Source organism: Puma concolor, chromosome A2 (genome assembly GCF_028749965.1).
Source record: "Puma concolor isolate L17-30 chromosome A2, mPumCon1.1.hap2, whole genome shotgun sequence".
In the NCBI taxonomy this organism is placed as follows: domain Eukaryota; kingdom Metazoa; phylum Chordata; class Mammalia; order Carnivora; family Felidae; genus Puma; species Puma concolor.
Genome location: NC_141668.1, coordinates 92,798,977 through 92,824,473, shown reverse-complemented (window position 1 = coordinate 92,824,473; position 25,497 = coordinate 92,798,977). Strand labels below are relative to the sequence as shown.

At 41.9% G+C, this 25,497-nt stretch overlaps 3 protein-coding genes and 1 long non-coding RNA gene across 11 annotated transcripts in view; 1 reads left to right on the top strand and 3 right to left on the bottom strand.

Annotated features, from left to right (window-relative positions):
* The window catches only part of HBP1 (HMG-box transcription factor 1), a 30,884-nt gene extending 23,871 nt beyond the window's left edge, over positions 1-7,013 (bottom strand). Inside the window, exon 1 of one of the 2 annotated variants that reach the window (XM_025929925.2) lies at positions 6,939-7,013. In XM_025929925.2, coding sequence (XP_025785710.2) covers positions 6,939-6,953 — 15 coding nt within the window. In that variant the 5' untranslated portion in view covers positions 6,954-7,013. Of the gene's footprint in view, positions 1-6,780; positions 6,915-6,938 lie in introns of those variants that run through there. The other variant, XM_086696944.1, reaches the window with a different exon arrangement.
* On the top strand, positions 5,089-25,232 carry LOC147583326 (uncharacterized). Of its 7 annotated transcripts, none has more exons than XR_015248090.1 (3): positions 5,089-5,193; positions 18,954-20,347; positions 20,856-21,841. XR_015248090.1 is itself a non-coding variant. In XM_086696948.1 (2 exons), the coding sequence occupies exons 1-2, from the start codon at positions 6,250-6,252 to the stop codon at positions 25,001-25,003; spliced, it is 348 nt and encodes a 115-aa protein (XP_086553074.1). In that variant the 5' UTR covers positions 6,214-6,249; the 3' UTR covers positions 25,004-25,232. The 7 variants fall into 7 exon arrangements, 2 of the variants coding, with proteins under 2 accessions (XP_086553074.1, XP_086553073.1); XR_015248087.1 differs by lacking the exons at positions 5,089-5,193; positions 20,856-21,841 and adding exons at positions 6,205-6,587; positions 24,994-25,232; XR_015248089.1 differs by lacking the exons at positions 5,089-5,193; positions 20,856-21,841 and adding exons at positions 6,214-6,587; positions 24,994-25,232 and having other exon boundaries at positions 20,237-20,347.
* The window catches only part of PRKAR2B (protein kinase cAMP-dependent type II regulatory subunit beta), a 103,478-nt gene continuing 93,858 nt past the window's right edge, over positions 15,878-25,497 (bottom strand). Inside the window, exons 8-11 of the mRNA XM_086696943.1 lie at positions 24,723-24,797; positions 21,244-21,309; positions 20,972-21,110; positions 15,878-17,845 (exon numbers count right to left, since the gene is read on the bottom strand). Of these exons, the coding sequence (XP_086553069.1) occupies positions 17,712-17,845; positions 20,972-21,110; positions 21,244-21,309; positions 24,723-24,797 (414 nt within the window). The 3' untranslated portion in view covers positions 15,878-17,711. The remainder of the gene's footprint in view (positions 17,846-20,971; positions 21,111-21,243; positions 21,310-24,722; positions 24,798-25,497) is intronic.
* On the bottom strand, positions 22,764-24,711 carry LOC147583327 (uncharacterized). The gene is made up of 2 exons (XR_015248095.1): positions 24,121-24,711; positions 22,764-24,078 (listed from the first exon to the last, which is right to left on the bottom strand). It is a non-coding gene; the product is annotated as an uncharacterized LOC147583327 (long non-coding RNA).

Here is a 25,497-nt window from a genome sequence, read left to right as displayed (position 1 = left end):
AAAAAAAAAATTTATAAAAAAAATAAAAAAAAAAAAGGAACAGTGACTTCTAATCCCACCAACCAGATTTAGATACTGCTAATATTTTTCATGCATATACCTATCATCATATTTTATTTTCCTTCATACTCTGTATTATTTATAATTGACGCCTTTTCCTTTAGCGTAAGTTTATAAGCATTTTCTTGTGTCACTAATTTTTCTTACACATCTATTTTAAATAGTTATACAATATACATCACAAAGATACACCAAAATTTCCTTATCCCTCCTACTGCTGAACATGCTGTCCCCAGTTTCTTCATTCTTAAGTAACAGTTTACATTCTTTTTTTAAAAAAATATCTGCTTGTATCAGATTACTTTAGATTTCCAGAGACACATTAGTAGGTGAATGGCAATTAAACATCTTAAGGTTCCTGACACGCAGCCAAACTGCCTGTTGCTGTACTTTATTTCTAACATTCTACTTCAGGTGCTTTCCGCCTGAACTCCTCAAAGATGACCCAGATCCTGGGCACTGCTCTAGAGCCTTACTCAACACTAAGATGTTCTACAGAGTAGTGAAAAGGGCACTGGGTTAGATGTAAAGAATCATGGGTTTCGATTCCAGCTTGAACCCTTACTAAATACATGACCCGAGGGACTGAGCTTCTCACTAGTTTGGTATCTTCATCTGTAAAACAGAATTAATGCTAGCTGCTCAACCTTCCTGCTAGAGCAATTGTGAGGATGAGCTAAAACAAAGTGAGTAGAAGAAATGTAAAATGACTTCTTCACAAAATGTTTTATCCCTAGACCAACACAGGCAACACTATACATACTCCGGGCACTCATGTCTTCAACAGAACAGTTACTGGGATGCCTGGGTGGCTCAGTCAAACATCTGACTTCGGCTCAGGTCATGAACTCACGGTTTATGGGTTCAAGCGTCGCATCAGGCTCTATGCAGACAGCTCAGAGCCTGGAGCCTGCTTAGGATTCCCGGTCTCCCTCTTTCTCTGCCCCTCCCCCACTCACGCTGTCTCTCTCTCTCTCAAAAATAAACATTAAAAAGTTTAAAAAAAAAAGAAAAAAAGAACAGTTACTGAAAACGGTATAATGACATGAGACTAGACAGCTAGTTATTCAGCTTCAGCAAGTCTGGAGCCTGCTTCCAATTCTATGTCTCCCTCTCTCTCTGCCCCTCCCCTGCTCGCACTCTGTGTCTCTTCCTCTCAAAAATGAATAAACATCAAAAAATTTTTTTTAAATTAAAAAAACGTAAGATGCCCAAAACATTTGCAAGAAATGAACACTTTTTCAGCTCAGTATAATCTATTATGTACTAATTAATCACAGTCTTATTATATAGTTAACAGCAAAACTGCTGAGGTACAACAAAAAATCTCCTACAAAATTAGTGGCTACACAAGAGATGCAGTTAGTAACACAATTTGATTTCTCAGGCATAACTGGCCAAATCATTATTCTGAACCTCCACTTCTCACTGAAAAAATCAAGTACACTTTAAGCTTGATCAGTGATTCTCAATCATGTGACTATGTGTCCTTCAAACAAAATGATGACCAGGATCCACCTCCAGAGAATATGATTTATTTGGTCTGGGGTAACCCTGTGCGCTGCTATTTGTTTTCTTTCCAAACATCAGGTGCACTGTGAAAACCAGTGGACTAAAAATGATTGCCAAATTCCTTTTTATTTAAATATACATATTTATTCATTTAATAGACACTATGTACAAGGCACTATACGAGTTGCAATGTTGGACCTCAATGATGAATAATTTATCTTGAATCTCAATAATCTGTGCTTTAGTGGAAAAAAATAAGCAAATGACCACAGTTCTACAGAGCAGGGCTTGGCTATGAATGGGTAAAATGGAAAGAAGGAAAATCTTCCAATGAGAGAAACTCACATGAGCAAACGTGCAGAAGGTGCAAGTAATGGATGAAATCAAAACAACACAGAATCCAGGATCACCAGAAGGTAGGACGGCCTTGTGTGTCTTGTGGTCATGGATACTAAGGCTGCAAAGGTAGACTGAGTCAGAATCTTCAATCCTAGTTTAGGAAAATTAATTTCTTTGGTTTTTGTACATCAGAGTAATAAGGGCTCTGAAATTAGGCTACCTGAGTTTATGTATCAAATTTACTATTTATTGGCTATGTGTCCTGGGCAATCTATTTAAAATCTTTATGCCCTATTTGTAAAATGGAAATAATAAGAACACCTACATAGGTTACTGTAAAAACTCGGTGAGCTAACAAATGTAAAAAGCTTACAGAAGTTCCTAACACAGAGTAAACTCTCGATGCACAGTGGTAATTATTATAAGCGATTATCAGACACTGGCGAACCACTAGAGATTTCTGAACAGAGATCTGACATGATCAGAACTATAAACTGAGTCTGTGAAAAAAAATCATTCTGGGGGTGCCTGGGTGGCTCAGTCGGTTAAGTGTCTGACTCCTGGTTTCAGTTCAGGTCACAATCTCATGGTTCCGTGGGTTCCAGCCCTACGTCGGGCTCTGCGCTGGCAGCACAGAGCCTGCTTGGGATTCTCTGTCTCCCTCTCTCTCTACCCCTCTCCCATTCGCTGTCTCTCTCTCTCTCTCTCTCTCACAAAAATAAAAAAATTTTTAAGTAATAAAAAAAAAAATACTTAAGCATGATACGAGTATGCAGAAACATCCGTAACAAATACTGAAAGGAAAATGTATTAAAGACAGTGTATTCACATTTTTAATTTGTCTGTCAGCCACCTGCTCCCAGCTTCCTTTGCAAGAGTTCTCAGAAAACTGGTAGTATCCGTGCAGATTCCTTACTGAGTAATGCCCAAGACATGAGAGGAACCAGTCATTCTGAGTTCTCTGGACAGCGAATATTAAGTTTGGATGGCAGATCTGAAGTCTTCTCATAGAAACTTTTCCAACTTCTAAGTGTACACGGCACAACTAAACCTGTCTTATGATGACTCAAACTCCTTACGAACAGCTGCTGTACTATGCTTCACATGAGGATGTGATCTGCAGGCCAGCCCCAGCTGCAGTCTTCGACTTGAACATTTTCTCATTTTACCTTGATCAGGAAGTTCAGAGGTCACACTACACACGTGTATCTCCTCAGAGCCATCTCCAGTGTGTGCAGCAGAGCTGCTCTGGGCCCCAGGGAGCATCCGTCTTGTGCTCCCCTTCCCTTTGCACAGCTTTCTGGCTTTCTCCTCCTTCCAGGATAGATTTTCTCCTCCCCATCAGCGGGCCCTGCACTGTCTCCACTCACCTGTGCAGCACACTAACACCTTCTGCAACCTCTACCATTTCTCCAGCCACTAGTCCTAGCTCTCTAACAACATCCCCTCACAATATTCCTTACAGGAAGCTGGGAAAGGATATTTCAATTTCAAAACAGAGCTACTCATCAATAACAAAAGGGACCAATTAATTACTGAATTTGCATTCCCTGCGTTTGCACCTTTCATGACTCAAGGCTATCAAAAGTTCAGTAAACTGACTTTGGTCAGGTCATGTCACGGTTCCTGAGTTCCAGTCCCACATCAGGCTGTCTGCTGTCACCTCAGAGCCTGTTTCCAATCCTCTTTCTCTCTGCCCCTCCCCACTCCCCCCTCTCTAAAATAAACATTAAAAAAGAGAAAGTTTGGTCTTGAGATAATGGAAGTGGTGCTTCTACAAGTCTACTGCATGGTAAATGGGAGTCTAGAGCTAAGTCAACAAACTGCAGGTTCCCTCTTGCTTGCCATGTACTGTGAGGCTGGCCGCTTAAATGCGGCCTCCCAGCCCCTACACTGATCTCATTGGGCTACTGGGAGAATTAAACAATGTACATGAAAACAGGTGCCTGGGTGGCTAAGTCAGTTAAGCGTCAGACTCCTGGTTTCAGCTCAGGTCATAACCTCATGGTTCATGGGATCAAGCCCCACGTCAGGCTCTGTGCCAACAGTAGGGCGCCTGCTTGGGATTCTCTCTCTGCTCCCTCTCCTGGTTGAACACACATGCGCTCTCTCAAAAAATAAATAAACTTTAAGAATAAAATACATGAAAACAAAATTCAAATCCCTATACCAATGTAAATTTTTGTCTCAGACTTTTCTCCGTCAAACTATTTGGGGGAAGCAAGGCCCCTGATACAGTTAAATACCAGAAGACTCCATACTCAAAAATTCTCCCCCACATATATTACACCAATTAGACATTCATTTTGATAAACAAGCTCCTCTTTCAAATATCTCCTGGTAGAGCTAACCCTATTGTTCATTCATGCTTTTGCATACTGCTCTGGTATTATAGGATTTGACATAGCTTGCCTTGTATTTTGACTTAACTCGGCAACTAGACCAGAGATTCTCAAAAGGGAAGAGTAAAATTCTCCAGCAGCTGTGCTTTGAAATGTCATGTCCAATATTACAAATTTTTATCGGGTGGGGATGGGAAGGGTCTCATTGCCTTTGTTTTGTAACCTTTGGTAAATAAACATCCACAAAATCTTAGAAACAGGACAGGTGGGAAGGACCAGAAATAGTTAAATCTCCGTGAATGGACCAAAAGGAAATCAGGTTTTACAAATGCCAATCTACTATGTACAGAGCATTTGACATACTTCCTCTGATTTCATAAAAACCTCAAAACAGCTCTGTGAACAAAGTTATTCTTATGGATGAGGAAAACAGCACTCTGACGACTGAATGTGACTACCTTTTTGAAAAGAACTGAGAAAAGAGAGAAAAGGCACTGACCCAACAGAGATTAGACTCCTACTTTCAAATGCCTATTCTTCCCTGAATCTTTATCCTTTCCACCTGCAAGGATATCGCAGAATGCGTTTCTGTACCTCCTTCCCTAATCGGAAAGGACTTCCATACCAAGCTCAAATTCTAAGGTGGGCGGGGATGAAGAGAAGGTAATTGCAATTAACTTATATCTCTAAAGTGAAGAACTGAGGTATTTAAAATGGATTACAGTAGTTTCCCCCTATTCGAGGTTTCACTCTTGTGATTTCAGTTACCCAAGGTCAACTGAGTCTGGAAACAAATAATCTTCCTTCTGACCTACAGTCAGAAGGTCAACAGCAGCCAAACTAAGTCACAATGCCTAGGTCATGCACCTCACATCATCTCACCACACAGGCATTTTATCAGCTCACATCATCACAAGAAGAGTGAGTACAGGACAATAAGGTATTTTGAGAAAGACCACATTCACACAACTTTTATTACAGTGTATTGTTATATTTGTTCTCTTATTAGATAGTATTAATACCTCACTAATTTATAAGCCCTCATAAGAAAAAACAGCATGTATAGGGTTCAGTGCTATCCGTCGTTTCAGGCATCCACAGGGGGTCTGGGAACATACCCTCCCACACACCCACAAGTACGGAGGGATAAGCTACTGTAGCTTAGTCTAGGACACCGAACAGACTACCCCAACATCCTTGTTAGCAAGCTAAAACAAAAGACAATAGCAAAAAAAAAAAAAAAAAAAAAAGAAACAAAAACCAAAACGGGAGGGGGAATGAAAGTACTAGGAATACATTACAAGTGTAGATCATTATCAATAGTTAAGCAACAGAAAAGTATTGACAAATGTTAAAATTATTCTAATTCTTAAAAGGCAATTTTAATTCAAAACCACTGTTGGGAGTCATCCGTTACTGCTCGTTAGTGGGAAATAAATCTACGGCACTTCGTCGGGAATTGATGGTAGGACTCCCAACACTTCCTAGCAGACCCAACTCCCTACCACCCTCCTCCCGTCTTAGCCTAAGTGGCAGCCTGAGCTAAAGACTGGAGTACTGCCTTGTCGTCAGTGCTGCTTTTAAAAACGATTCTAGGTGAAAACTCCTGAAGAACGAACTCTTAGGGAGTGTAGAACGCACACAGCTTGAGTGAAATCCCCTAGACAGAGTGCAGGGCTTAAGGAAGCTACAAAAACCGGGCCCCCACTGTCGATTTCGCCCAGATTCTTTTTTGTTTTGTTTTAATCTGCCTGGGGCAGCAGCATAGGTTGGAAGGCGGAGACTGGAATCGCCTGCCAAGCCTGGGCTCTCGGTCACAGAGGCAGCGCCTCCCGGTTCACGCCAAGTCCATCCCCCACCTTCTTTCGCCATTCATGGCCTTCCCCTCCCCTCCCCCCATCATGTGACCGCAGCCTGGACTCCAGGCTTGTTTTTCCCTTCAGCTCAGCCGCACCGCGCAGGCGCCTCGGAGCCCATTCATTCGAAATGCGTAACAATGAGCCCCGGGGCCCAGCGGCTCCGCGAGCTTCCCAGCTCGGCCCGAGCCCCTCTCGGCCCCCAGTGGAGGCGGCGCCTCATTGGGGTCCCCCACCCCCGGCCGGCCACCCACTCGGGACCAACCTCCGACCCTCCGCCCACACTCGCGGAGTTGAAGTCAAACTTTCCTGGGCAGCCCCGGCGCCGCGTCGGCCCCTTCCCCCGCCCAGGCCCGCCCCATCTCCGCACCCGGCCGGGCCACCCACCGCGCAACCCGGCCCAGAGCGCCGACCTCGCCGACTCCTCCCAGCCCCCGCCCCAGAGACCCCCCTCGGGCCGCGCCGCCGCGAAGCCCAGGTGAGCTCGCGGGAGGTGCCGGTCCGGTGGGTTCGCCGCGGGCAGTTACCGGACGGTTGATTGCTTCCACTGTGAGGGCAGCCCTTCGCACAAGAGGAGCGCGGACCAGAGCTCGCCCGGCCGCCCGGTCCCCTCGGGATCCTGCCCCTCCCTTCCCCACCCCCACCCCTTCCCGAACTGAAAGACAACAAACCAGCCGTGGAGTGAGGGCAGCCCCGGCGCGGGCCGCCCTGGACACGACAACACCACCAGCCGCTTGTATATCCCCTCTCCGACTGACGCCGGTCTCCCTGGCGCGCCTTAGTATTCCCGTCGCCTCTCTCATTCCTCCACCGAAACTTTCCTACTTACCAAACCCGTCGCCATTACCAAGTCTTTCAAGCTTCGTCTTCCCCCTCCCTCAACCCCCCGGGGGCTGAGCCTTCGCCCCGCTCTTTCGCCCTCTTATTGGTCCACGGAACTGCCATTCGATCATTCCCCTTTCCCATTGGGTGATACCGTGGTCCGTCTCGGGAGGCGGGCTTGTATTGACTTTTGTGTTGTGTTTACTGGAGAAGACGGCGTGTCAATCACTAGAGTGAGCGCTTCGGATTGGATTGCTGCCGAGACTTCGGGGACCTAAGCCAAACTTTGCCCCCGAAATGGATTGTGGGATTCGTAGTCTCAGCCTTGCTCTGTTCTTCTGGGAAACTGCAGGAGAGAGAAACTAGTTGGACTACGTATCCCAGAAGGGCGTGCACAGCGCTGTCTTGATAGTAAACAAGAGTCATAGGGACACGTGTATCAGCTCGTTTGTTTTGGTGTCTGGGACAAAAGGGAGGGGGCGGAGGAAGCGAGTGTTTTAAAGCTTTGGCCTCTTCTCTTCCTCTGGGCCTCTCCTAGCACTCGGAGAGCCCCAGTCTCTCGCAGCACCCATTTCGGGCCATAAACAGGCAGAGTCGCTCGCTGCTCAAAGTTTGGCAGGAGGCCAAGGTATTGTTTTAGTGCGAGGGGAAGGAGATGACTGCACAGGCGGAAGCAGTGCAGCCTCGCGAGGGACCAAGCCACCCACAAATCACAGCCCCAGGCATTATGGGGATAATAAAGGTGGTATCGGGCTCCAGTGGGAAGAACTAGAATTTCTTTATCACGACCCTTTCCTGGCCACCCCCCGGACAGCAACTTGAGAGGGTTTCTTTGCCAGCTCTGATCAGTTCACCGAAGATTTGTTGAATGCTGGCTGTATGCCAGGCACTGAAAGGCTTGGGGACTAACAGAGAAAAGTTCAGGGTCTGGAGAATTTATAAAGCTGTAAGGGGGTGGATGATTACTATTGACTTAGAAATTGAGGCAACCCAAAGCGGTATTTTCCATGTTGACCAGCTTGCTTGTTAAGGTAATAGAGGCGTAACGTGTGACCTAAACTGAATTTGTGAATCATCCAAGCTTCCCTGGTAAGTTTTTGTTAACCAGTGTTTTCCTCCAGACGACTTCCCATTGATGAAAGAAAAATGTCTTTCCACTTCGTTGCCACTAGGAGTTCCTCCTTAAGTTACTAATACTCTGACTCACCAGAGGAGGATGGCTTCCCTGGCTTTATAGTTAACTTCACTTTAAACATGGCTGGCCATCACAGTCCACGGAGTCTATAATTGTTTTTACCATTAACATTCAAAAGGCATTATTAAGGTTTTTTTTCTTTGAACTTTTAGTGTTTAATTATTTAAGCTATGCTTCAGGTTTTATATCTTTAGATCACTGTATGCATGCTTAGAATTAAGAGGAAAACTTACATTAGTTAGAAATCTATAAAGTCAAACCACTGAAAAGAGCCCTTAACCGTAACTGATTATTCCTTTAAACACTACCCCCCCCCCACATTTCTTTAAGTTTGTTTTTTTTTTAATGTTTTAATGTTTATTCTTGAGAGAAAGAAGAGGGGAGGGGGTGGGGCAGAGAGAGGGAGACACAGAGTCCAAAGCAGGCTCCAGACTGAGAGCTCTCAGCACAAAGCCCAATATGGGGCTCAAAGTCACAAACCACAAGATCATGACCTGATCTGAAGTCAGAAGTTTAACCAACTGAGCCACCCAGGCACCCTGCATTTCTCGAATTTTTAAATCTGCCTGAAAGCCACAATGAATCAAGAAATCCCAAATAACTCTCATGGTGAAAAAAGTTTTACAGTTCTTTTAGGGGTTCCCTGTTGGAAGCCTTGAAATGAAATTATTTTAAAATAGTTCTGTCTACCCTATGATCAAAGATTTATGTTCTTGTATTCACAAATAGTAACTTTTTTTCCTAAAAATAATTGAGGGCCAGCAAAACACCTAAATTTTTCACTGAGAAGAAAGGACAGCGTTTGAACTTATTATCTTTCAGAGATAATAGAGGGATCCAAAAAAGAACTAGACTGTGACCCTGCCTTTTTCTTTTTTCTTCCTTTTTTTCTCCTTGCAGTGGCGGGTTGCTGTATCTCTGCAGTGTTTCATTTTTTGACAAAAAGAGAAATCGTGGAATTTACCTAATCGTTTAAAATTAAAATTTGAAGTATTTATGTCTTACTCCCACAAGGAAACTGAAAATCAGCTTTCCTTCCCCCAAAAATGAGCTTTGAAAAGCCTGAGCCACTCCTTACCCCTATTCGTTGCATAAACCATGAGGTCTGTTTTTAGCTGAACCTTACCTTATTTTAAAAGGTTTTCTAGGGGCGCCTGGGTGGCGGAGTCGGTTAAGCGTCCGACTTCAGCCAGGTCACGGTCTCGCGGTCCGGGAGTTCGAGCCCCGCGTCGGGCTCTGGGCTGGTGGCTCGGAGCCTGGAGCCTGTTTCCGATTCTGTGTCTCCCTCTCTCTCTGCCCCTCCCCCGTTCATGCTCTGTCTCTCTCTGTCCCAAAAATAAATAAAAAAAAACGTTGAAAAAAATTTTTAAAAAAATAAAAGGTTTTCTATCCAATGGGGCACCTGGGTGGCTCAGTTGGTTAAGTGGCTCAGTTGGTTAAGACTCTTGATTTCAGCTCAGGTCATGATCTTGTGGTTTGTGAGACTGAGCCTAGCATTTTGCTCAGTGCTCAGAACTGAGCTTGCTTGGGATTCTCTCTGCCCCTCCCCTGCTCGTGCTTTCTGTCTCTCTCTCAAAATAAATTAAATAAATAAATGGTTTTCTATCTGAAAGTTCTTACCAAAAGCTTTACTGGAGATGTTTTTATCGGTGAACGCAGTGATGGGAAGAATAATTTCAACTTCAGATCAAGATTTTTTACATTATTATAAATAATTACCTTTTAATAGTCCTGTAAAGTTTTTTTTTCATTCACTCATTCAGAAATATTTAGTTCCTATTATTTGCTGACCACTTTGCCAATTGATGAGCCTACAAAGATAGGAAATTTTTTCACATACTTTCATTTTTGTCTAAGTCACTGGGGACTAAAATTCTGACATTTCAGTCACAACTGATTAAGTATCAGTATTAGAATCTCTACACCTCTGGGGCACCTGCAGGGCTCAGTCAGTTAAATGTTCAACTCTGGATCTCTCAGCTCAGGTCTTGATCTCAGGGTCATGAGTTCAAGCCCAGTGTTGGGCTCTCCACTGAGCATGAAGCCTACTTAAAAAAAAAATCTCTACACCTTTAAGGTGAATAATTAGTTCTATCTTTTGACTTTCCTGGGAAGCTAAATGACCATAGTAGTACCTCATATATATTTAACAGGAACATCATCATTAATTCTTGGTGACCAATAAAACCAACCAACTCATAACCCAGAACAAAGATCAAAGTAAAAAAACTAGTAAGATCTTGAAAATATATGTAAATTCTACTCTTTCACTAAAACAGATACAATTAAAGAACACATAATAAACTATGCCAAGAAGTTGTCATTTAAAATCAAAATGTCTTTCCAGCAGTTTGTAAAATACTTGTTTTCATTAAAAAAAAACATGAAGTGCTGATTTGTTAAGAAGATTTATCTTTTTTTTTTTTTACTACCTTTAACCATAACTTTACTACCTAAAGTAGTATTATAAGGTAGTAGTACTACTTTACTACCTAATTTAAGAATTTAACAACGTATTTGCCTCAATTCCACTACATTTGGCACACCAATGACTACTTTGCTGGACTAAGAAAGATTAAGTTCAAGTACAGGGCATTGTTTACATGTTGAGAATATCGCTGTTCAAATTGTTAAAAAGGAAATGAACATTTAGAAGGCTCAAAACACTTACATGAATCGACAGTTGAGCAAAATCACCTCCCACCAAGGCTATTTTATAATCAAGTGTTGACTATCTCATGCATTTTATTGAATACTGTCCTGAAAGTGAGAAATAGAATGGCTGTTACTGTATGGTTTGTGGACCCTCATAACCAGATGTGGGTGACTGGGAGCTGTGGCTGGCTGCCCTACCCAGGGTCATGAGAGAGGATCTCCCTGCACACTGCTAGCCTGTGAAAAGATCAGAATTCAAAGTACAGTTTCTACTGAGTGCACATTGCTTTTGCACCATCATATAGTCAAAAAATTGTGAGTCAAACCACATGGGACCATCTGTACTAAAACTAGGAAGTGGAACACATGTATGATCTAAAATAGTGCCCCAAATTTTCAGATAGTTTCTCTCTTGGTAGATTATTTAAACTCTTAGAAATAGCCTTCCATATCCACTATACACTAAAACAAATTAATTTTAGGGGTGCCTGGGTAGCTCAGTCGGTTGAGCATCTAACTCTTGATTTCGGCTCATGTCATGATCCCAGGGTCATGGGATCAAGTTCCACGTTGGGCTCTATGCTGAGCGTGGAGCCTGCTTAAGATTCTTTCCTCCTCCCCCAATGTGTGAGCTTTCTTTCTCTCAAAAAAAAAAAGAATAATAATTTTATAATTCCAAGTACTCAGGTACACTCAAATTGTAAGGAAATGCCTGGGAGCCTATGAGTGCCATTTTAGAAAGGAGTAGTATGTCTGTTGTGCTTGTAATTTTTGATTCAACTATGAGTTTAAATTATACTCAGATGACCATAAAGCAAGACCTTTCTTCAGTGTAAGTGAGTGTCTTAACACTATCGCCTTTAGGAGGAAGAACTAAGGAGAAAAGGAGAACTAAAGAATGATTGTTGGCTGGGACTGCGGCGGGGGGGGGGGGGGGGGGGGGAGGTTGGTTGGGAGGAGACAACATGGCTCAGTCGGTAGAGCATGCGATTCTTGATCTCAGCGTTGTGGGTTTAAGCCCCAGGTTGGGTGTAGAGATTACCTAAAATCTTCTTAAAAAAATGACTGTTGGGTTTCTAGGCTGGATAGGACTTGTGGGTGAGTATTGATGGTATGTCAGTGCTATTGCTGAGGTGGGGAATGTTGGAAAGAATGGACTTGGGAACTGGGAAGAGAAAAGAATGGATTCAACTTTAGATAATGAGCTGCCGTTCAGACAAGAAATTTAGGTAAAACTGCTGAACCTGTGTGGGGTTTAGGAGATCTAAGTCAAGAAAAATAAACTTGAGTGTCTTCAGGACACAGGAGACTACCCTTTGTGGCCTCAGTTGCCCTCAGTTCTTGTTAAGTTGTCCAATTTGGTTTTAATGAGAATGTGAACATTTAGAGAAGGCAACAACAATTTCAACTTAATCCTACTTCCTATTTATAAAATTTAGAAGCAGAAATATGAAGGTTTTCGTCTTTCAAATGACTTCTCATGTGTTTGAGATCATTCTTGTTATCTGAACTAACACAAAACTCCCATGTATTTTCTCCTCATGTCTGTTTGTTACCCTAGGCCCTCATCTATGTGTTTTCTTTTTGTTGCCAGTCATAAGAACCTCGTTTTAGAGGCAAGACTGATAAGAAGCGATTAAAACCACAAGTCTTATCACACTGTGCCACACTTCATATTTTTGCTTCCATTGGTCACCCTCCAACATGTATATCACCTCCTCCTCCCCCCGCCACTATCTCATATGCATCTTGCTGTCTGAGCTCTCAATCAGTAGATGCCTGCTGAACCAGGGAACCAGAAGTTAGGAGGAGACAAGTAGCACAAATCTTAGGATAGCAGATTATGTGTTACACTGTATGCCCTGGGTGGTTTTGAACACTGACTGAACAAGCTTCTGTGTGCTGTGTCCTTGCCCTACACATGCATCGTTATTATAAGAGGGCAGGTCTCATCTGCTTACAAGATAAGTGCAATTCCCACTCATTCCGTCTCCCTCCGTGCCAGTCACACGTAGGCATACAAAATTTATCTACTTCCGTTCCTTCAAGTTACACAGCCTATCACAACATGCTGTAGTAATAAACATGTGGAAGCTATTTAAGTTCAGCTAATTTAAGGAGCAGTTACAAGAAAAAGATTTGCCAAAGAGGTCTCTGTAGTGAGCATCTCTCCTAAAATAATTGCTTGGCTTTAAAACATGACATTTGTATACATTTCAAGAATAGAGGCATCTGGAAAGGAGAGGCCTAACAGAGGCTGTGGCGTTCTGGGGAGACATGTTTCTCCTCTCGCTCCTCAGCGGGATCTAGGTGGGTTTCCAATTAGGACAAAGACGGAAAACCAACAATCAGAAGCAACTTTATCCAAGATTTTTGACCATAGTTACTGCTCATAAGCTCAAGGGTTCTACTTGAACTTTTTTTTTTTTTGGATGTTGAACAGAAAACACTTAAAGAGTTTCACTTCTATGTTATTGCTTTTGTCATCTGAGTCCATTTCCAGCTCACACTTTAAACTTTTGCTGGCCTCTGGAAAAAAAACCTCATTTTCCGTTTTTGCAGTTAAGAGTAAAATTTCATTTACTTACTATAACAACTCAGTTCTAATTGATACTAACACATTTCACGTATATACATTTTGCAGTATGTCTTGGGGGGTTTGGGGAGGGGGGTGTGATGGCAACGCTCAGGTTGTGGTTAAACCACAATGTAGAGAAGCCACCTACCTAGTAAGTGTCCTTTTTTTGGATACTTTTTGATGGTGCAGACAGTTCCTTCCACAGCATACATCATGTTTTCCTAAATGTAAATGTTACATGCATCTTCAGGATTTCCTAGCAATTTTAGGCTTTATATATTTACAGCATAAAAAAAAGAACAGAAAAACCCAGATCTGTTGGTCAAATGAAGTTTTCCTCTCAAGCATCGTACTACACCTGTGCTGCAAATTTGATGCAAATTTCTCCATAGGTTCAATATAGGAAAGCCTAGGAGACCAAGAATTGCACAGGAAACCAAGAGATGTCAGCTGCCTGGGAGTTCCGCTATGGACTCACCAGGTAACTGATTTGGGCAAAGTCACTGATTCTCCTCACTTACACAGACTGAATTGATCTAAGCTCCCATAGTTATTGTTGGGCACACAAGACTTCTGCAAATACCTGGTATACTTTACTGTTTATGCTTCCATAACTCGTTATACTTTTAAGGTTTTTTTTTTTTAATTTTTTTTTTTTAACGTTTATTTATTTTTGAGACAGAGGGAGACACAGCATGAACGGGGGTGGGGCAGAGAGAGAGGGAAACACAGAATCGGAAGCAGGCTCCAGGCTCCGAGCCATCAGCCCAGAGCCCGACGCGGGGCTCGAACTCGCGGACCGCGAGATCATGACCTGAGCTGAAGTCGGACGGTTAACCGACTGAGCCACCCAGGCGCCCCTAAGGTTTTTTTTTTTTTTTTAAAGTACCTGTTAAGACTAACAACCATAGGGGTTTTTTTTTTTTAAAGTACCTGTTAAGACTAACAACCATAGGGGCGCCTGGGTGGCGCAGTCGGTTAAGCGTCCGACTTCAGCCAGGTCATGAGTTCGAGCCCCGCGTCAGGCTCTGGGCTGATGGCTCGGAGCCTGGAGCCTGTTTCCGATTCTGTGTCTCCCTCTCTCTCTGCCCCTCCCCCGTTCATGCTCTGTCTCTCTCTGTCCCAAAAATAAAATAAAAAACGTTGAAAAAAAAAAAAAAAAAAAAAAAAAAAAGACTAACAACCATAGACTTTCAGCTGCCCAACCAGTTTTGCTGCCTTTAAAAACATCCTGGAAGAGGTAAGGTGGTCTCCTATTCCAATCTGTTTGGGTCAAAATTCTTTCTGATATTCAACATCAGGCTGTATGTACTTCATACTCTCTTAATTTCAGAAGCCAGCATTCTTGATTATTCTATTTCTCCCTTATGTGTTAAGAATTCCATTTCTCCCTTAGGTACTAACATTTTATTTAGATTTCAGAATTCCTTCTTCAGTCATTTAACAAAGCCATGGCTTATCCAGATGTATTACTTACCCCTCTGGGATTACACATGATTAACTTTAAGTGCCAAAGGTCATCTAGTCCTTGTTATAAGTATAACATTTCTTGGGGTGCCCGGGTGGCTCAGCCGGTTAAGTGTCCGACGTGGGTGACTCAGGTCATGATCTCACAGCTGGTGAGTTCGAGCCCCGAGTATGGCTCTGTGCTGACAGCCCAGAGCCTGGAGCCTGCTTCAGATTGTGTGTCTCCCTCGTGCTCTCTCTCTGTCTCTCTCTCAAAAATAAATAAACATTAAAAAAAATTAAAAGAAAATATAACATTTCTTGAGAAAATTAGGAAAACTAGATCAGTATCTTCAAGATGCTTTAGAAAGGACTCAGCACTTAATCTTACATATTTCAATAAAGTCCAGAGTCCTTCACTTCGTGTCCTATGGCTCCCCTGCACATTTCTACACACCTTAAATGGTCCACTCCTTTCTAACAGTAAGCCAAATACATTCACCCAACGTGTATCACAGGTAGCGTTTGCGAAAATATATGCACCAAGCCCTAGTTCATCATGACATGCAGAAAACACACACTATAAAACAAACAGGGAGAAGCACTTGTGTTAACAGAATGTTCTTTCAGAGTATTTCTTAGCTGCACATACTGGGTCCTTGAATGAAACTTCAACAGAGAATTTCCAAGTAGTAAAATATCTTGGCTGGTGACTGAATAATGACATCCACATCCACAAGTGAAACTTAAGGTATTTTAATAAGACACTTTGACATATAAATTCCCTATTAGCCAGGTTTATTTCGTTAACCAAAATGGCCCAATGAGTCTGCAGCAGACCATAATTGTTTATATGTTTGTATCGCATATGACTGATAGTTAAAATTTGTGAAAAACCTATTGCTATAAAGAGCCATGTTTCCTGGTTGCATTACGCCCGGGGCAGGGGGAGGGGGTGGCGGTTTTCCCATTGGCCACATCTCAGTCAGGCTTTCACATAGTGCAGTATGCACGACGGAAGTACCAGTAAAGAAATTAGCGAAAAACAAACAAACAAAACAAAAAAAAAAACTTCATTAAAAACATTTTATTATAAAAGTGTGCTTTATTATAAGGTAAATTTAAATATAACCAACAATACTGAAAATAATGTAACTGGCATTTACAGCCTTGGTCAGAATTCTCTATTAAACAGGCATTTGTTTGCTATTCCATGAACAGTTAACAATCAGCTTATGCAACAAGGTATCTTGAAAAAGTGGATAAAGAATACAGAATGATGAACCAGGAATTTGGGTGGGTTCTTTGCAGTTTTTTTTTTTTCTTGTCTAACAGACATGACTTTTAAAATAAAATCTGAAGTAGAAAAGAAGTCATCCTCATGTAGTAAGCTCTCTTCCTACATGAAGGTTTGTAAAATCATTAAACAGTGTTCTAAAATGGGGTTGAAGTTATACTTTACATATTGTTTACATATACATGACCCGATGAACCTATTTTAGCCATATTTTCATTATACTCAGACCATAAACATTCTCTAATAACACCACACTATAACAGCCACAGAATATTTTTACCCAGGTATATGTTTTTTTAAAACCTGTTTCCCCAAAATGAAATTGCTCATTTAAAAGTGAACAACTGGTTAGAATTAACCTCTCCAAACACTGTGGTCACGTGGGCCTAGAAATCACATTAAGAATAATACTGCTTTGGTTGAGTGGAATTTAATTCATCTTATATAGCAGAATAATAAGTATATCAATTATCAATGAAAATTTATACAACTGAGTTCATCCTGCACATTTGAGTCTATGTTCATGCAAATGGCAAGGTCTAATGGTACATCTGGACTGGGCAGAAATTCCTTTTATCTTTATGTATGGTTTATAAAAATTTATTTCTACCACCATAAAGGAAACCCAAGGGAACAGATGTCTGCAGAGGACTGTGTTATGTATGCCTAGTGAAGAACCGAGAAATATCCTGTGGGCGTGTAGATAAGGACTCCAAAATATTTTTGGTATAGGACAGTTTTTTTCCCCCCCTTAGCATATGTAGTATCTTCAGCTTCTATAAGACAAGTTTAAATAGCATTAAAAAAAACTGTGACATTAAATGTCGAACTCAAATTTTTTAAGAGTACAGAGAACTATACAATGAAAAAAGGAAGTAGATATATGTTTTATGAGGAAACTGTGTTAATGATCTCTCCTCTAAAAAAGACTCTTCCCTATTATCATAATGACTACATTGCCCGTCCTTAAAACCACTGGAACATGTAGGTTACTGACGTTAGGCCAAAGAAGTCAAAACATACTTTATTGCAAAAATATAAAAGGTTTTAAAATTGCATATGATGTTTTATGCCATAGTCCAAGGCCAGCACATAACTTATCAAGCCAGAAAAACTTGAAAACAAAAATGATTAAAATTGTACTGACTATATATATAGCGAGTTGTAAAAAGAATGTGATGCCATGCTGTAGAGCATGGTTCACTGCCAAGTTCCCTTTTACATGGGCAGAGTCACTAACACAGCAATCCGAGGGAGTCCACATGAACACATGTTGCCCATGGTAACACCCTTCAATTATCTTCTTGCACACAGATACTTTCAATATATTACAATCATTTGAATAAACCTCTCACTGAGATCATAATTTTGTGGAGTACAAAGTCATTTCATCAGTATGTCAATATTGTTTTGATCTATTCTTTAGAAAGTGATGTTAAAGCCTATAGAGTATTAAATCACTACTCCGCTTACTGATACGTTGTAAATGTAAAAAAAGGAAAAAACCTGAAATCACAGAAAATGCTTGGCATCTACACAAACACATTCTCAGTGGACTAACCACTACTGTGTAATTTTGTCACTATAGGTCTTGTTCCATACTTTTGCTTCATGCAGTGGGTTCAACAATATCCATGTTAGTTCCAAACAGGGCAACTAATTGTTCTTCGTAAGTGGCAATGTTCCTTTTCATAATTTCCATGCAAGGTCCCAAAAGCCTTTCAAATGCTTGCACATCCATGGCTAAGAGAAGGAGAGGAGAGAAGAAAAAGAAATGTAACATTCTTTGCAAATCTGAAAAACTGCAAAGTCATTTAGGATACCCATTCTGCATGTGTCAGGAATGCAATGGTTATTTTTATTTTTTTTAATGTTTTATTTTGAGAGAGAGAGAGAGAGAGAGGGAGAGGGAGAGAGAAAGAGGGAGGGAGAGAGATGGAGCATGAGCAGGGGAAGGGCAGAGGGAGAGGGAGACACAGAATCCGAAGCAGGTTCCAGGCTCTGAGCTGTCAGCAGGGCTTGAACCCATGAACTGTAAGATATGACCCAAGTCAAAGTCAGACTCTTAACCGACTTAGCCACCCAGGTGACGCTGCAATGGTATTTTTAGATAAATATCAAATATAAGAAAAGGTCACAAGGATAAAAATGTTCCACTTCAGAAAATAAACAGCCAGTGTTCCCTTGACAATGGGATTGTGCAATGCTAGGTTGCTGGGAGGCTCCTGGTCTCGGGTAAGAAAAAAACAAGGGACTATAATGGCAAAGCCTGGTAATTCTAAAAACCTGTTGTTGTTGTTTTTTAAAGTTTATTTTTGAGAGAGTGAGAGCAAGGGGCAGAGAGAGAGGCAGACAGAGAATCCCAAAAGGCTCCATGCTGTCAGTGCAGAGCCCGATGTGGGGCTCACACTCACAAACCGTGAGATCTTGACCTGAGCCGAAATTAAGAGTCAGCACTTAACCGACTGAGCCACCCAGGCCCCCCTAAAAAATAGTTCACCACCTCAGTAACATGAACTCTCCTCAAAGGTGGCAAGGCCTTTTTTTCCTCTACTGTTCTTCCTTCTCGGGGCTTACTTACGACGCTATGCCGTAAAGACATGATGTTACCTTGTGTAACGTTTACTCTCTCATACTATCGCCTAGCCAATTCAAAACAGCAGCCAGAATGCTCTTCTCCACTTGTAAGTATATGCTGTATGTCACTTTCCTGGTCTGTCTCATGCATTTTTAAAAACTCAATTTATAATATACTCGTAGAAGCTATGATCACACTTTCTACTGTAGAAGTGCAAATTTTTATTAAAACTTTTTTTTTTTTTTTTTTTTTTTGCCTTTCAAATTTGCAAAGGTACAAGGGACATTGTTCACAAGAGCAGAGGGAGTGGACACTCTTGCACTGCCAGTAGCACGTACATCAGCACAGGTCAAGAGGGCTGGGAGTATACAGTGAACTCCGTAAAAAGAAAGGCTACTCCCGAGAACCATTTCTAAGGAAAAATCCTATACATGGAAAAGTAGTCTGTGCGCACAGACACAAAACCTGCTCCCCCCCCACCGAAAAAATATGGAGCCCAAACCCCCAAAATCGCCAGTGGAGACCAATTAACTCATAATGTGGATGTTTACCTAACAGAATGTTACAATTTGATAAAATGAGAAATAAAATAAGAGCCTAAGGTACAGTAAATGAAACACAGCGGTTTACAACACTCTAAAAACAGAAAACCCATGCAAATAAAAAAGATGAGGAATTATAAGAGGATGTGGAAATCACTGGGGGTTGGTAGTGGTGGTAAGGAATTTTCCTACCTTCTCTGTATTTCTCAAATTTTCCTTAATGTGAATAAATCTGTTATAGGAAAAAAATAATGGGATTTCACTCACTTCACTTCACCTTTACTCTTTCTCACTAATGTCTATACTCAGGAAAATTACCTGTCAGTTTCTCACTACCTTCTTTTTCATCCAGGTGTAACACTTGAGCCCTTTAAAAAGGGGCTCCTCTAGGAAGTTGATTCCGAAGGGACCCTCAGATCTTAAGAATACTAAAGCTGGGGTGCCTGGGTGGCTCAGTCGGTTAAACATCTGACTTCGGCTGAGGTCATGAACTCGTGGTTTGTTAAGTTCGAGCCCTGCGTTGGGCTCTGTGCTGACAGCTCAGAGCCTGGACCCTGCTTCAGATCCTGGGTCTCCCTCTCTCTCTGCCCCTCCCCCCACTCACACTCTGTCTCTGTCCCTCTCTCTCAAAATAAACATAAAAAAAAGAACACTGAAGCCAAGTTTATTCTACTGAACCGTGAATAAGAACACAGAGTGGCTAATTACTGTTGAATCAATTTTTCTTAAAATGTCAACTAAATGGACTCCTCCTGAATTCCATTTTTCACCATTAAAGTAAGCGCTTTCTCATATATGGATCTCAGATACAGACAGACGTCTTCCATTTGAGGACAGCATCTCTGCTGCTAGGAAATAAGAAGTTGAACAATAGAGAAGATTTTGCTACATTCTGACAAACCTGAAACCATGGTTTCCTGGGACCAGGACGAGGAAGTACTCCCAAAGAGCTTCCAGCTTTGCCCAGAGACCTTAATGTATGCTATAAAAATACTATTCTGGCTTTTTTTTCAGGAACACAAACTTTATTTGAAAAACTAGACATAAAACTCCATACTCAGAATTCTTTACTAAAACAAGATGCCATTTCACGCCTATATGAAAGAAGAAAACAGGAGAAAATAGGTATGTGAAAAATTTTAAAGAAAAAACTAAGGGCGGGGTGCCTGGGTGGCTCAGTCAGTTAAGCATCTGACTCGTGACTTCGGCTCAGGTCATGATCTCAGTTTGTGAGATCGAGCCCCCCAAGAGGCTCTGAGTTGACAGTGTGAAACCTGCTTGGGATTCTCTCTCCCCTCCCTCTCTCCCATTTCCCCCACCCTGTGGGTGCATGCTCTCTCTCTCTCAAAATGAAACCATTTTTTTAAAAAGAATATTTTAGGGGTGCCTGAGTGGCTCAGCACCAAACTTCAGCTCAGGTCATGATCTTACAGTTCGTGGGTTTGAGGCCCCTGGAGCCTGGTTCGGATTCTGTGTCTCCCTCTCTCTCTATCCCTCCCCCACACTCACTCTCTCTCTCTCAAAAATAAACATCAAAAAAAATTTTTTTAATATTTTAATTAAAAAAAAAAACCCAAGGGCCTCCCACAAATCGATTTCATAATGCTATGAGTCCTTACCTTGTTCTCTCTAGTGGGGACTGTGAAACGTGTGAACCCAGTAAGACCATCAGTACAGCAACACGAATACATAAAAGGCAGACCGAACAGCTTCCACCCAGAGGAGCACGTACAGCGCTGTGACTCCTACCTAAACATTTGACGGTCCCGATGGCGTGCGCTGAAGCTGCTCGGGGTTTGTTAGTGACCAGAGCAAGTTCTCCAAAGTACTGTCCCCGGGAACACCGAGCAATTTCTACTGCGCCATTCTCTTCCACCTCGGATTTGCCCTGACAAGGGAAGTAAGAGCATGCGCTTTGACTCAGCTTATGAAAACCGAGCTAACCTTAGTCTAAAGCATCAGAAAGGAAACATATGGTGTTCCTTGCTCCCCATGGGTGTTTGGGACTTGCCAACACTTACCTTCCTTTTCATAGTGATTTTCACTTCACCAGATTCTACAATGAAAAAAGAATCTGCCAGATCTCCCTGTAAGAAGGAAACAAGCAGCGAGGGTGAAAATGCAAATTCGGGTGACAACAATCCCCTTGCCTCTCAAGCCCCGAAAAGTGAAGATGATTGTGCCGGACAAGTGAAGCTCCATAGGAACAGACTCTGTCTAAATTGAAAGGCTGTGCTCGACAATCACAAGTAATGAGCTCATTTGTAAAATTAACAAACTTCCTACCACAGCCTTTCTTGCTAAAACTAGCCAAAAAACAAAACAAAACAAAACAAACAAAAAAAAACCATGGCAAATACTGAAGAATTTAGCCCCAACTCCAGCCTGGATGACCACGTCCACAGTCAGAAATGGCAGCGCTGGGGGCGCCTGGGTGGCTCAGTCACTTAAGCGTGCACCTGACTTGGTTCTGGCTCAGATCATAATCTCACAGTTTGTGGGATCGAGTCTCCTGTGAGGCTCTGTGCTGACCATGTGGATCCTGCTTGGGATTCTCTCCCTCCCTCTATGCCCCTCCCCCACCCTCTCAAAATAAATAAATAAACATAAAAAAAAAAAGAGAGAGAGAAAGAAATGGCAGCACCGTTTCCTAGTAGCACCTCCCACTCTGCCGGCCACTCCTACCGCTCCTGGAGAAGCGCTCAGATGCACACCCTGCATCACCCTCTGGTAACAAGCAATTAGCACCAGTGGCCCAAAGGGGAGAAACTCTCAAAGAGGAGAAAGCAACCAGGCTCATCAGGAAGCTCATCAGGAATCCACGTGGGCTCATCAGGGCCCAGGCTCATCAGGAATCCACGTGGGCCCTGTCGTCTTTAGCTACATTCCACACCACCTAGGGGGCCTAAAAAAGGCTTCTGAAAGTGTTGCCATTTCTAACTACACACCTGCTTTTTCCTGCTTTTGGTTTTTGAGTGAACTCGGTGTTGATTTCTGATGATGCCTTCCTATTTAAATAGTGCAATACAGAAAATAACAGATTCTGACTTTTCTGAGCCTCTCAAAGTGATTCTAGAGGAACTTTGGTTTTTCAAAACTCCTTAGTACATAAAATGTAAGAAATACACTTTGTCTAGGTTTATGTAATATAGAAATGAATGTTTTATAAACACTTAAAAGACAACTACTATCTACAAAGATCTTTAGTAAACCCTAAGTATAATATATAATCTCTCATCAGAGCTTCATGTTAAATTTTCAAGTATTTTAATAATAGGTCTATAGACTGTGTTACTTTTTTAACATTTTATTTTTTTTTTATTTAAAAAAAATTTTTTTTTAAGGTTTATTTATTTTTGAGACAGAGACAGAGCATGAATGGGGGAGGGTCAGAGAGAGAGGGAGACACAGAATGTGAAACAGGCTCCAAGGCTCTGAGCAGTCAGCACAGAGCCCAACGCAGGGCTCGAACTCACGGACCGCGAGATCGTGACCTGAGCCAAAGTCGGATGCTTAACCGACTGAGCCACCCAGGCGCCCCTAACATTTTATTTTTAAGTAATCTCTACACTCAGTATGGGACTCGAACTCACAACCCCAAAGATCAAGAATCGCACACTCTACCGACCAAGCCAGCCAGGCAGTTATTAATTTTTTTAATGTTTATTCATTTTTTGAGAGACAGAGTGTGAGCGAGGGAGGGGCAGAGAGAGAGGGAGACACAGAATCCAAAGCAGGCTCCAGGCCCCAAGCCGTCAGCACAGAACCCAACGCAGGGCTTGAACCTACAAACCGTGAGATCATGACCTGAGCCAAAGTCAGACGCTCAACCAACGGAGCCACCCAGGTGCCCCTAGGCATTTTTTTTTAAAAAAACGTGCTCTAGGGGCACCTGGGTGGTTCTGTTGGTTGAGCCTCCAACTCTTGATTTCGGCTCAGTTCATGATCTCAGGGGTGGGATCGAGCCCCACACTGGGCCTGCTTGGGATTCTCTCTCTCTCTCTCTCTCTCTCTCTCTCTCTCTCTCTCCCTCTGAGCCACTCCCCAACTTGTGCACACTCTCTCTAAAATAGAAAAGAAAAGAAAAGAAAAGAAAAGAAAAGAAAAGAAAAGAAAAGAAAAGAAAAGAAAAGAAAAGAAAAGAAAGGAGAAAAGAAAAGAAAACTGTGCTAAAAATGATGTAAAAGTGGTGAAACAGGGTCTATGGATCGTACCACTGTCAGTTCCTTAGGTGTGACATTGAACTGTAGTGATGCAAGACGCACCATCAGAAAGTGGGGCAGAAGGGCATGAGACCTCTCTGACTTTTGCAACTTACCACAAATCTGTAATTATTACAAAATAAAAGGCTAAAAAAGTCATTTCAAAAGTGCTCTGTACTTTGTTATTTTTCAACTTCTGTAGAACCTTAGCCTTGTTCTCTAATTTGACTCCACTTCTCTCCAATCCCTGACTAATCTGTGTATACATGCATATGTGTGATAGGAGAGAGAGAGCGATTTACTTACTTTCCTTCTAAAAAATTATTCTTTCCTCAAGTCTCACAGACCTTGAATCTTGTTTCAGATATATCAAGAGACAGTATTCTTTATTTTTTATTTTTTTAAAGTAGACTCCGTGCCCAACGTGGGGCCCAAATTCACGACCCTGAGATCAAGAGTCCCATGCTCTACTGACTGAGCCAGGCAGCACCCCAGAAGAGACAATATTTTAGATAAAGATTATAATATGGTATCAATATCTGGATACAAATATTACAAAATCTTTTAAAATCTGTTTAAATCATTCACTCAATACTTCAAAACTGTAACTAGGAAATACAAGTTAATACAAGATCTGTAGCTGTGTCTTCACAGCTGAACTTCACAGTGAACTTCACAGTGAACTTCACAGTGAACTTCAACTGTTTTCATAAATCCTACTTCTCCGCAGCTCTATTGTAACCAAGGTTACAACTGGGATCTTAGAAAAGCTTTAGGGGTTAAACAGCACGTTGGCCCCCATTTAGTGCCTGGAAACCTAAAAAGTACAGGGTGCAGTGTGTTCCCTTCTTGATTAATTTTATCAGGGAGCAGCCTCAGGAGGTCTCATCATGAACTCAGCGTGCAAAACTCTGCAATAACTCCCAGTGCACCTAGCACCTACTGGGTCCTTACTATCTCGAGGAATACCCACCTGTTTTTTCTGATCATTAACAACATCTTATTGTTTAGATATATTTGAATTTCATGTCACGTACAAATAATAAAATTATCCAGAAATCCATGTGATGATTTAATACATGTTCATTGGGACTTAATTATATAAATAAAAATATTCAGATAGCTTAATGGCTATAAATTAAACTACTTTTAACAGGTCATTTGGTGGAACTAATAATCATTTAATCCATCACTGCATACTAATTATAGACACATATGAAAAACTGGTCAAGATCTGCCACATGTTAAGAACCTTTCGGAATATAACCCTAAGGTGAATTACCTAAAAAGGACTGTACCTGAGCAATGATTTGTTCTCCATCGTTGTATACTTTGGTGCCTATGACATCTACCACTTTCAGGCGTTCAGAAACCTTCAAAAAAAAAAAAAAAGATAATATCACACAGATGATCTGGGTAATCCTATTTCAGAAGTTAAAAACTGGTAGCCTTTAAGCCAAATAAACCCAGCAGAGTGTGTGTGTGTGTGTGTGTGTGTGTGTGTGTGTGTTGGATTAATGAACTGCCAGCATTTTAAAATAGATTTCTCATAAAAATCTTAATTTTCAGCTTCTCTTGAAAAATCAGGAAGGAGACTCACAACACCCGGCCCACATTTGCACATGGCACCAGCTACAAGCTGTGGGAGACTAGCTGATGATCTTTAGCTGGAGCACTTGTCGTCCAGCTTGACCCAAATCCCATCCTGGCTTCGTTTTCTCCTTTATGTTACTTGCCCAAATCTGAAGGCATCTGGATTTCCAGCCCCTGATCTCCTTTCATTTAAAAGAGATGCTGCTACATATTAACAGCTGCCTCATACGCATTCTGTCAGGCGGCCAGAACCTCTACCAGGCATGTACTGACAACCCAGCCGAAGGAGATTTCAGTACAAGAGTCAGTATGAATCCCAAGGCTTCTGGCCAAGGTGCAGTAAGATGGGGAAGGCATGGGAAAGAAGGTCGAGGACGCACTAGGTTTGAGATATCTATTAGACATCTTAGGGCATAGGTTAAATATATCGGCTATTTGAGGGAGGGACCTTGCCTAGTGATGTCAATTTCAGGAGGCATC